Source organism: Nelusetta ayraudi, unplaced genomic scaffold, assembly GCF_046127955.1.
Source record: "Nelusetta ayraudi isolate G7.1 ecotype Tasmania unplaced genomic scaffold, CSIRO-AGI_Nayr_v1 ptg000136l, whole genome shotgun sequence".
Taxonomy (NCBI): domain Eukaryota; kingdom Metazoa; phylum Chordata; class Actinopteri; order Tetraodontiformes; family Monacanthidae; genus Nelusetta; species Nelusetta ayraudi.
The window spans coordinates 7,165,561-7,178,122 of NW_027466186.1; the positions used below are offsets into that span (position 1 = coordinate 7,165,561).

General features: G+C 47.5%; 1 protein-coding gene across 8 annotated transcripts in view; it reads right to left on the minus strand.

The window, feature by feature from the left end:
• Positions 1-12,562, minus strand: part of ptprub (protein tyrosine phosphatase receptor type Ub) — a 157,254-nt gene that overhangs the window by 102,576 nt on the left and 42,116 nt on the right. For all 8 annotated transcript variants that reach the window (XM_076012560.1, XM_076012559.1, XM_076012558.1 and 5 more), the window contains exon 2: positions 7,293-7,424. In XM_076012560.1, coding sequence (XP_075868675.1) covers positions 7,293-7,424 — 132 coding nt within the window. The remainder of the gene's footprint in view (positions 1-7,292; positions 7,425-12,562) is intronic.

A 12,562-nucleotide genomic window follows, 5' to 3' on the forward strand; every position in this document is an offset into this window, starting at 1 on the left:
GTGAGTGTTCTCTCCTCCTGTTACATAACCGACGGAGGACGCATAAAAATCTTGGCATCTGTCTATTTTAATCTGTTGACGACTTAGTTCCAAAAATGCGGTCATTATTGAAAAGTGACCTCGGGATCGTCTTTAATTACAGGAGCTGCCTGCAAGAGGGCGGCTCTTTAAGAAGTTTGCTCATGCGGCGAAACCTAATGCAAAAATCCCTCGGCAAAGTGAGTGAACTGCTAATGAGGCCGAGCTTAATGACCTCGGACGCGTCCTGCTCGGGCCGAGCGGCACGCCACCCACCGAAGACCATGTGCAGGCACCCATTTAAACGCAGCGCTGGCCGCGTTGTCCCCGTCCAAACTGGAAATACACATCAGGCACGGCGGCACAGCAGGCGAACGTGAGATGATCACTTCGGTCGAAAACGCTTTAGAGGAAGATTTCAAATTAAAACTTGTTTTCTTTTTGATTCAATACAATATAAATGTCCAAAACAAGCATTCCCATCAAAGTGAGAAATTTACATTCCTCCTGACGTCTCCAAGTGCCCATGAAAGATCACAAACCCTTTTTTTTACCCTCAGAGAAACCCAGAATAGGTCATGAATGAGTGACGGAGAAGTAAAACGCTGCTTACTTTTGCTTTACTTTTCTGCCAAATCAACCGCTGTGAAAAAAACAAGTGCAGGCATGTACACAAACAGAATATCTAAGATATGTTTGGAATCCATCCGCTCTGTTTTCCAACACGCGCCTGTGATCTGGAATTCAGGGAGTTGGGGATCGTGGCGCAGACGCAGAGGAGCGGCGGATCACCGAGAGGTTTTCAGAAACATCCAGACGAGTGGAGAAACACACGTGCATACACACACACACACACACACACACACACACACACACACACACACACACACACACACACACACACACGGGCCACAACGCAGGTTCCGGTTCGGCAAAGCCGGCTGTGTCACCAACAGCGGACAGGAGAGAGCATCAAAGGGAGGAGGAACGTGTTCCCAGCCAGTGGTCAGAAGTAGAAAATGTCTCCAGAATGAAAGCCGTTGCATTTGACGCACAAAGACGCGTCAATGCTTCCTGAGGAACAGACCGAGAGATGGACTGTGTGGTCAGAGAGAAAACTTCGAGTATAGAATCCCTGCGACGGAAACGCTTTGCTCAGAGTGTACGCTCACTGTGGACAAGACGGAGATGGGAATATGGAAGGACAGCCAGGTTAAATGCACTTTCAGATCTTTAGTCTTTCCATCCTGGACTGTAGTGGAGCCGCCAGGCACAGTCAATTATCCAGAAAACAACCTCTGTTGATCATTTTGATTTTCTGCTAAAGCTAAAATTATGCTGGACCTTCCACAGAAAAAGCCTTGCCTCATTATGCATATGTACATATTTACATAAAATATATATACACAGCATGCGCATGCTGAAATCCCAAAGGCTGTCTGGTTTAAATATATTGTCGAGGCGTAAAAACTTATCTTTTTCCTTAATTGTGTCGTCTACACCCTCTTTTCAAACTGCTGCTGAAGTTGTAAAGCAAGTCGGATAAAGAAGTCGATCCTTCTCTGAGGCAATTTGAGAGAGAGGAAAAAAACCCTTTAAATTCTTCATTCAGGAGGCCAAAGAAGCTGCAGCTTAATTGCAGCCGTTACCCACTTGGCCTTTTTTTCATCAGCCGAACCCCCTGAGCTGTAAGTGTCCGAGCGCGTCATCGCACCTGGGTCGAGGTTTGGCCGCGAACCTCGCAGCTTCTCCCTGAGCCTCAATTATGTTGCTGCAGCGGCAACCTGACGCATAAAAGCCATTAGATCGTCCCTCCAAAGTGACACTAATTGGACGGGAAGGACACAGGCAAAACGAGGGGGCGGAGCCTGAATTAACTCCAACACTCAGGCCTGTGTGTGTGTGTGCGCGCGGATGTTTTCTTGCCACTAGATGTCCTCACTAAATCTCCATTCAAACCGTTTAATAACGCCGTTGTTCCTTTTTTTGCTTTTTGTTTTCGATTGCAGTCCAAAGGTTGGAGGCACACCTTTGTGAAAATAAAATGACTGCAGCCATTCAGAACTGTAATTACATCAATAAATGCTGATTGGCGGCTGACTATATAGGTTAGTGGATTTAATGAACTAAGGCTTGAGCGCCGTCCCGAAGACGCTGTGTTTTATCATGTGGACAAACAAACAACTTTATCGCCTAAATGTAGGTGTGTGTGGCAATAAACAGAGAACAAATGCAACAGTCAGTCTGCGATCTGGAAGCCGCTCTGTAGTTGCGTTTCCATTACAGTGTTTTGCAAAATAAAAGCGATATTTCTAAAATTTCGACAAAGTACAATTGCGGTTTGCAAGCCGTAATTTTCATCAAATCTCGACCGCAAGAACCCACTTTGAGGAGGATGGAGGTACAAAACATTTTGCGTTTTGAAGCAGCTATTTGAAGTGAACTGGTCACGTGACCCGTGGTCAGGTCGTGATGTCACCTCCGGTGGGGTGTAAATGTGAAAAAAGTGTTTCCATAACACTTCTGCAATATATCTCTATATGTCTGAAAAACCACCTCATAAGAGCGTCAAAACCTTTTGGTGATATTTGTGTAGTTTTTCAAAGTTTAGACGTTTCCATTAGCAGTTTTTGATTGTAATATTAGGTTTTTGGCAATTCTAGAGGTAATGGAAACGCAGCTTGTGTCCGTCATTCCATCGTTCCTCCACTGAACTCTCTGATTAATACATCAGCTCCACGTTGCCAGAACTGAGCACTAAATCATCCCTGTTGGGAAGGCTTCCAGTCTTCTGCAAGGTTTTTTCTTTTTTTTTTATTCCCACCAGGTAGTCCAGCTACTTAATTCACTAATGAGCTCTTCTCTCGGGCACTGGAGGTGTGCTCGTTACTGAAATCAGCTGCTGGAACAACTGTCTGTCCACAGTGCTGGACACTAACTGGAACCTTCAGCAGGGTGAAAACAGAACTCCCTCCTCCCTCCCACACCATCGTCCCTGAAGGGCTGGCTGAACCTGCTCTCTCAGTTTTATCTGAGGCGGCGCGGTTTAGCCTTGATGCTGCTACGCGGCTGCTGGTCATCACAACATTTTTGAAGATTTACTCAACCGTGAACCCGCTTCTTCATCCAAGGTCATACTTTGACTGGCTTGTTGAAGAATTTATCACAAACTGAGCCTCTGCAACATCCGGTTCAAGAATAGCGACTCCTCCTGGTGGGGTACGGCACTGCCAGGTGCTTTAACAGTTCTCTGCAGTGCCGTTTGACAGTCAATATGTTGCTAAGCTTAAAATTGGATGAAAGGGCCCAAAAACAAGCACAGACTGTGCTTGTTTTAATAGCTTTTTTTCTTTGGTTTTGTTTTTCAAAATGCAACTTCAGGACTTGCAGGGAAATGGACTGCGTATTAAGTTTGTGAAGAGACTCAAAAAATAATGACTTTTGGTCTTTTGTGTTCTGCAGATCTGTAGTTTGGATAATTATTGGCGCAAAGCTCCGCTGTGAGAAATGAAAAAGAAGCAAAAAGAAAAAGTTGGGGGACCTTTAATAGTCTCATGACTCATCGTATGGATACACAGATAAATAAAAATGCGAACAGACAACAAATTCATCAGAAAAAAAAAATCTGAATTCATCATTTACAAGGTCACACAATGTCCCCCGTCTAAAGCATCAAGCTATTCAAACCTGTCAGATGTCCTCCAACAGCAACAAGGAGAACACGGCGTGTCCCTATATGTACCCAGCAGCTGCTCTCACCGTGCAGGCAAATAAAGCAGCAGTGAAGCCGTGACATTATCCATCTCAAAATGCACAGCCAACTTCAAACTGCACACTGCACACTGCACACTGCACGGAGGCCCTTCCCCAGCCGCTTGATATGTAAACGCCTTGTACGTGGTGAAGGCAGCCTGTCAGCAGCAAGAGGTGTAGGACTGGAGGCTGTAACAGGTTATTAAAGTGCTGAGGCCGGCTGGCTGGCTGGCTGACTGACTGACTGACTGGCTGATAACAACCTGCCGCAGCAGACGTATCCCCGGGAACAGGCCCGGAAACAGGGTGAGAGGTGACGGATCGTAACGGCTGGTGGATTTGACACCGTCCTCCACGGCCGGCTGCTCGCAGGACGCCGAGGCGGAGCTGGAATGAGCTTCGTTAAGGTCGTTAAACGTCATTAAAGGATGCCCGCTGACCACCGACTGACCCCAAACCCAGAGCCCCTCATCCCAGCGACGTCGGAGCTATTTTATTTATTCATTTATGCATTTATTTATTTATTTATTTATTTATTTATTTCATGAATGTGGACAACATCATTTGTTTGTTCAGCTTGTTGCAAAGCGTTGTAACGGGCAGATGGGGGTGATTCAGCCAGAGGCGAGGTCTATTGGTCAGATGGCAGGAGACACTCAAATCACAGATTTATTAGAATGAAAACACATGGGAGAGAGGGAGGGAGGGAGGGAGGGGGGAGTGGAAGTGGGGCATTCATCAACCCGCTACTTCAGTACCGGCGGAGGACTTGGGCATGACTCAGCTGGACTCACTCGGCTCATGCAAGACACATGATTTGCACGACAGTCAGACGAGGGGCTTCGTGGGGCCTTCAAGGAAAAAACGAGGCGAGACTTCTGACGCACGTCGGCAGCGGCTTCAGGCCAGCCGAAGGTGGCGCCGCTTCTCACAGTGGTGCGTGTCTTTAAAAGGGACAGAGGGAATTCTTTTGTTTTGTTGTGTGTACCGCAGCAGACGAGGGAGCTGAGAAAAGTCTGACAGCTCGACGGAGGCGCCGGGTTCCCCTCCCTGCAGCCGCCGCTGCGTTCTTTTCTAGCATCGTTCAAAAAGAGGAGCACATTAAGCTCTCTGTTGACAGCCTTCCGTAGAAAATGTTCCAATTTAGCGTCCTGCTAAATCTAAGACGCTCCTGAAGACCTGCTGTGAGCTACCAGAGCCCTTTGTGACATCACAAGTGATTGAATTTCAAAATGAGCCTTTTTTTGATACCCATTCTGAAGAGTGGAGCAAATCCAATGAAGAAGACGGTCATCATTTTTTTTTATTATTTAGGGTGGAGACGCATGTTAGAAAGTGCAGCAGCAACAGGTGTGCAGGCAGCTAAAACAGCTGCAGCACTGCAAAGTGCCGTTCGGTAAAGTTTTCCTTTTCAATCTTCATTACGCCCCTTTGAACATTCCTCCACAGCAGATCCCGCATGTCTGACATGCTGCTAATGACCGCTGCAGCAGAGACAGATTGCCGCTTCTTTCTAAGGCCACTCCCGCCCACAGAACGATGACGGATGCTCGCAGAGGACAAACTTCTCCTGGTTAATGAATTCGCCTCTCAGGGAAAGTGCCGGCATTTGGCTATTGCAAGGGCACTCTTCCTCACAAGGTTACCATCATCATCATCATCATCATCTTTATTAAAGCGCAAACAGGAGTGGTGGGTGCGACTGCATTGAGGCATCTCTGCTCTGAACCAAAATATTTACAGAAAAGAAAGAAAGAAGTGAGGCCAGTCAGTCTCATTAAGGTTTCACCACATCCTGTCTGCTTTTCCTCCCAAATGTCTTTTTTTGTATTTGGTGGGAGCGGCGCGGGACTCTTAATTTCCACTGGGAGCCGCCAGCTCCTGCCGCTATCTGGGCTCTGTTTACTAATCTTCCCTCGACGCTGGTTCCTCGGCGCCGCAGAGTTAATACGGCTCCAATGCAAATACCCTTATCTCACAGAGTCCTGTTTATCCCGCCCCACCTGGACTGGCCATTACAATATGGCTAGACGTCAACACGCAGGCGAGGGGGGGTGAACGGGAGGGGAGGGGGGGGGATTAAGTCGAGAGCGGCAGAAGGAAACTTGGACAAATAAATTCCCCACGCAGGTTTATCCAGATCCGAGTGACGGGGTTAAAAATGTCACAGTGCGAGTAAGAAAGGAGGGAACGGAGTCGGCGGTGAGTAATACGCCGCCTTCGGTGCGGCTCTGGGAGGGCGGGCGAGCAGATAATAAATTAAAGTGAGTTTGTCTCCTGCTCCTCGCCGATCGATTGGGAGTCGACGCCTCGTCCCGCGCAGATTACAGTACCTGCCTCATTCCACCTGCACCAGTCGGTTCCGCTGACGGCCCCAGAACAGTTTAAATGTCACGCCAGTAAGTTTTAATTAAACCCGAAGGGAGAAGTATTAATTATCCCATCGCCCGCCGCGAATCGGCTGCTGGCGGATTCGCGCTCGAATGCTGATGATGTGGAGGTGAGCGGGGTGCAGTTTAAGAGTTTAGCATGTTTGAAAAAAAGAGTGAAGGGGGAAAAACAGAAAAGCGGTTTTATCAAGCCTAGAATTCTATTTGGATTGACGCCTGCGGCCGAGATGGAGTTTTTAATCCTATAAATAAAAATCACTGCGGCGGCTTTGAAAAATAACACCATTTGTGCCTGCAGGATGTTCTTGACCATTTTCAAAGGCTACTCCAGCTAATAGTTTCCAAAAGGAAGCAGCGCTACCGCAGGCCTACAATTATTTCTTTTTGAATATTCTCCTCTATCTGATTGCAGCCCGTCTTGTCGCCCTCGCATCGCGTCCCCTCGGCGTCTTTTAGTTGTTTTCCTCCTGCGTGAAATCTGAAATCTTCCTCTCTGAACCGCCGCCGAAGGTACGAGTCCCGTCGCGCCCCCTTGTCTGCGACAGGCACCCAGGTGCGTGTTCGCATTTTGTTTTTCGTGACAGTTGGTCGCGTTCTCATTAGAATAATACAAGACGGAAGAGAACCTCGTTCCCTGATTGTATTCTCAGTCTCCACAGAAGCAGCCCCCCACCGCCGCCGCTGCTGTTTCTGCCGAGCAGCTGAACCAGCACTCCTTCCTCCGCCGGCTCCCTCCAGGTATTTGTTAAAGCGGGAGGAGGAGGAGCGCCTTTTTAACTATGCATGCCGTCTTCCTCGTCGAGGCGCCCCAGTAAAGAGGCGGACGGCAGGAAAATGCTCGTTTCCATTGGTCCCCCGGGGCTGGTTAACATAAAATTATCCTCGAGGTTAGCGGCAAGCTGACAAAACCGGAGCGAGTGCCTCATCAAAGTCAGAGTGAAACGGACACGGGGGCTCGCGTGAAAAGCTGATTCATGAACCGTGGCGGCTCCTCTGAAGGCTGCCGCAATTTTTTATTTATTTATTTTTTTTTTAAAGAGTCAGACACAAAAGAATGGGTGGAAAACCTGGTTTGGTGGCAACCGAAGACCTAGGGCCTCTTTTTATAAGGTAAGATTCATTCAGACTCACCCCGCAGCAGGTCGGCGCTGGCGTACGGCGAACTGTGCGTCCGAAACAACAGCCAGTCAAAGTCGTCGTCCTCCCCCTGCGTGAAGTCGCACAGGTTGGGGTCCGAATCCTCTTCAAACGTGCAGCCCACAGCTGAGAAGAAGAAGAGAAAGAGAAGTAAAAAAACACTGTTATTGACGCCGTGACCAGAATCGCACAATGTATAACAACATTTAGCAGCTTCTGGAGGTTGGAAAGCACTCTGACTTGTCGATGGCTGCTCCGGCCACACAATAAAGCCTCCACTGGAAGACGAGGCCATTAAACCGACGTCGCAGGCGAAAACAGGGCGGTTGAGATGAAACTGTTTCAAAGCGCGGATAAATACAAGGAGATGTAATCACACAGGACTTGACGCAAACAAACACAAAGCCTAGCAAACCCCAATAATTGCCGTCGCACCGGCAGAGAATTACTCCCTACAAACACTGGCAAACTAAAAGCCAATCACACGGACACACAAAGCATTACATCAACATTTGGGAGGGGGTGGGGGAGGGTTGGGGGGAGGCGACGCCGGGGATTGTGCTGATTGCAAAAACACCTCGCAACCTGCCTCTGCCGCGTGCCAGAAAACTAATTTTTTCAAATTAGGTTTAATGGCGGCGGTGGCGGCTCTGGCAAGCCCCCGGGTCCCCACTAATGTGTTTCCGGTCGCTGCTCTCCGCATCTGTTGCCATATTTCACGTTGTTTCCATCGCAGCGAGGGCAACAATGGAGCGGCGGCCCGTTGGAGCGGCCCCAGTCGCAGGAGCGGACGCCGTGATTGGCGCCGGGCGACACGAGATGTGACACGCTAATGATTGGAACGACCCGGAATCAGGTCCGGAAGGTGACCCCCACCGCGGCCCGCCGCTGCGTGGCCGCCCGTTCGTCCCCCTAATCCGCCATTTAAACAAATGGGCTCGATGTGAAAAGCCGAGAGCCGAGCAAAAATGTGGCCGGGATTCATTATTTCCCTTATTTTACGACCGCGCTGATGCGCTCATTAACGGGTCGCCGCCATAGCTGGACCTGCTCTGCATAAAACCAGCCCACTCGGACAGAAGCTCCTCTTTTTACACGGCTAATTTATGGCGCGAGCAAGCCGCAACGAGTGCTTTGTTTGGGGTCGGTTTGAACACAGTCCGAGGCGAAGCGATCAAGCGCCCACACCGGTCGCAGCAAGCTCGGACTTTCCGCCTCATTTCCAGCGTTGATGATTTGAAAACAAGCTTGCACACGGATTCTGTCACGACTGGCAGTTGGAACCAAACCCAAGTGCACGGCTCGTTTGAAATTAGTAGTCTTTGGTGACAAAAAGCATCAACACAAAACGCAAAACGTTCAACACAGAATGGCTCATGTGGACTCATGTGGAACAACACCGTCAAAAAGGTACAAAACTGAAAATCACTCCAAGGAGGAATTGGAGCATGAAATGCACAAAGCATCAACAAAACTAAGACTGTCAAAATTGAGGCAAAAAGTAAAAAATTGAGGCAGAAAAAAGTCCTGATACAATGACAAGGCTCTCTGTTGAAACAACAAGACAAACTGGCACAAGATCAGGGAAGACGTGGACTTTATATACACACATGGTAACAGGGAATAGGTGGACGCAATGAGGACGAGGAAGACTAATCAGACAAGGCAGGAAAACCATGGATGTATTATAAGAACTGGATACCGGACTGCCAATTTTGCGACACACCGATTTTCCCAGTGGTCACTGGAGGTACTGCAGCATAAAAATCCCAAGGGCCCAAAGGGCATTTTCCCCATAGACCGCAATACAAAAATAAACGCCTTTAAAATGGCTGTGTAAATACTGTGACCTGAAACGCGAGTCATAGAAAATCTTTCTATAGTAGATTTTTCAGTTATGGTCCTTTGCTCGTTAAAAAAATGATAAAGACCAGAAAAGAGTTTATTCCCAGTGTGACGTCAAAACGTGTCTGTGTTTCAGATCATTGTGATTAGCGTTGTGATTCCTGACATGTTCGTCAGTGACATTCTCCATAATCGTTCTGATTGGCCAAACAGATCATGTGAGTTACGGAGACATGATGGGAAGTGACACTACTGCGCATGCTCTTTGGGCCCATTAATGCGGAAGTCAAAACCTTTTTAAGCGTCTGAGCTGGGTGAGTAACTTCATTGAAATGAATGGGAGCCATCTTGGACTCTGGGGGTCTGGGGAAAGCACCCAGCGGAAGGGCAAGTCAACCGATGCACGAGGGAACAGGATTTCAAGATAAAGCAGGAAGTGACGAGACAACAGACAAAACCAAACAAATAAAACAAAACCTGACTCGTGGGTTCAGGACATGACAGACTCCTTCTGCAAGCTTAATCAGGAGCGGCCACCTCCCGCAGCACCCGGACTGCCTCCGAGGAAACACGTGTGTGATTAAATTATTTAACATATGCTGTTTTGAGCAGGCGGTCGCAAGAGCCGTCTGCCAGCATCTGCTGACAAATCGAGAACCGGTTCGAGAAAAAAAAAGAACCAGCTGATGCTGCACTATGCAGACGACCGTATAGAGGCGGAACGGCCCTGTTGTTTGCCGTCACTATGAGTTTCCTTGTGTGGACGGAAAGGAAGCTAAATGAACACTGAATCATCTCATATGTGGTGGTGCACCAAGAAGTGTGAGTTCCAGATTTAACACAAAACTACTAATCGTGCCTTCCTTTGTGAAATACCTGTAATTGCAGGTGATTCTTGCATATATATGGAATAAAGATTAAAGAGTTTATGTTAAATGCCTGAGCAGCTTTTTAGAAAAAAAAATTGAGGTAAAAAGAAATGCTACAAACTAGCTGCAAACATTGAGATCATTAGCGCTATACTGGGATTGAATACAAACACATTGTGCCTGACAGCTCTCTACAATCAAATTTACATGCACAGGTTTGAGGTTTGAGTCTGAAATAGCAGTTTGTCTGTGGTCCATGTGAAAAAACCTGGAGACCACAGATTTGCAAAGAGAAAAAAAAACACCTATAGTATATTTTGATCTTCAAAAAACATTGATCATGCTGATCACAAGAACCGTCCCTGTATTTGGGGAATTCACATAAATCGTTTAACCAGATTTTGCTTTTCAGCATTTTTATCCTTTTAAAATAATGATTGAACCAAATGAAAAATTCCCCCCTTCACTACTCAGCCAACAATCTTCTGGAAACATTCCAAATATCACTGAATTTCTAATAAAAAAAACATGGTGTAACTGACAGGGTTTTCAAAAAAATAAGTTGATATTCAGTCGTCTTCAGAGTTTTTGGAAGTCGCCACACCAGCAGTTTGAAGACATCTTACATTTCCTGTCTGCATGTCGGGAGGCTTGTGGAGCAAAAGACTTTCCACCAATTTAGCGGTGAGCAGGAAACTGGCGTCATTTCAATTTGATTTGATTTGCTCATCATGCTTCACCTCCACAGCACTCAGTTGTTCCACTGCTTGGCACCGGGCTACATCTTTCTTTCTCATTCCCCATAAAACCAGGCTGGGTCTGAAGTTAAACTCTCCCATGTCAAGACGGTGACCTCACTAACAGCGTTCAACGCATCATTAGCTCGGTGTGGTTTCAGCAACGAGGAGAAAGAGAGAGAGTGTGTGTGAGAGAGAGAGAGAGAGGGAGAGAGAGAGAGAGAGAGAGAGAGAGAGAGAGAGAGAGTCAGAGAGAGAGCGAGCGAGCTCTCATTACTTTTGAAGCTGGTAAATGGAAGTCTGCGGTCTTGGGAGTTTTGGACTCCCTCCCACAGATCAGCCTCATTTTTCTCTTAGCCGTACTGACGCCGAGTTGCCGTTAGCGTCGACGCGAAGCGAACATTCCCCGCTGCTGATTTAAATTAGTTTCTCCACAACTGAGCCTGGTGAATGCAGCTGCCAGCACCAATGTCTATATGGAGCTGCGAACATGTCTCTCCAAGGACTGGGATTTTGTTTTGAGTTTTTTTGCAGTGTGATGGCAACAGCGTGCACAGGGAGATGTCAAGGAACTCCTTACCACCAGACGGGAAAAGTTGTATTTTCATGCACTACTAATGTCAACAGTAATACTTTATACACATTACACAACAGAGATAAGTAAAGGCATGTTGTGAAGTCTGGGGATAAAAAAGGCAGTGTGGGAATATTTTAAAAGCAAGCCAACAGCACTGCAGATGTCCATCAGTCCCTCTGTTGAGCAACTTGACGTCCAGCTGGCTGACTGCTGCGCCGAGAGCTCCCGGGGAACTCGGGGGGATTAAAAAGTTGAAAGGACTTTCCCAAACACGAACGAACCCAGTGGGCACGAGGCATCTAATATTTAGCACGTGACCACTGCCGTGGTCCTGTGATCTCAAATGGTTTAGAAGACATCTTTAACAACTGGCTTCTGAACTTTGTTCCTAAACAAGCATTTAACTGCTTCTCTCCAACATACAATAATGCAGAGACGCAGACACTGCAGAGAACGCAGAGCACCGGGCAACATTAGTTCACTTCATGGTAATATATGTTACTGAAGAATGAGAGGAGAGGCTTTACGGAACATGGATGCAGTCAAAGGTTATTGAAATCAAAAGAATTGATTCTGTGCCACAAAAATCTACTTCCGGATCGACATCTACAGAACATCTATTCTACGCTGATGTTGCAGTTTCCTGGGCAGCTTCCATGTTGTATGGAGACAATATAAAGAAGTGTAGACTCCAGCAACAATTGTGTTAAAGGAGAGAATCAGCTGGTGGTCTTCATCACAAAGAGGGTCCATCACACCAACTAGTCATGAGGCAAGCCATACGATTGATAAGACATTGGAATGTACTGTAATGTCATGTGAAGTGCTTATAAGGGACAGAGGGGCATGTCCAGCAGAAATGGTGATATTTAGATTTTGTGACATCAATCATAAATACAAATGAAACCTTTTCATTTAGTCGTCCAATGTAGGAAACATTTCAGCTTTTTTTTGTCTGCAGTTTTTGCTCTTTGCTCCAAAACTGATGCTGACGTGTTAAAAGCACCGAGGTAGTGAGCGTCGTTCCTGAGCGTTCTTGCAATGGTGCGTTTGCCGAGGCACGATAACACACAGTTAGCCGTAGCCGACCTGCCGCCTCACCCCTGCACCTCCAGTGATGATGCGATAACACTGTGGCCTAAGTGGAGGGGAGCGAGCCGGAGCGAGCTGGAGGCCCATCGGGCGGCGGCAGCAGTGGAGCGGTGGGGGGGGGCGGGGGGGGGGGGTGAGAGAGAG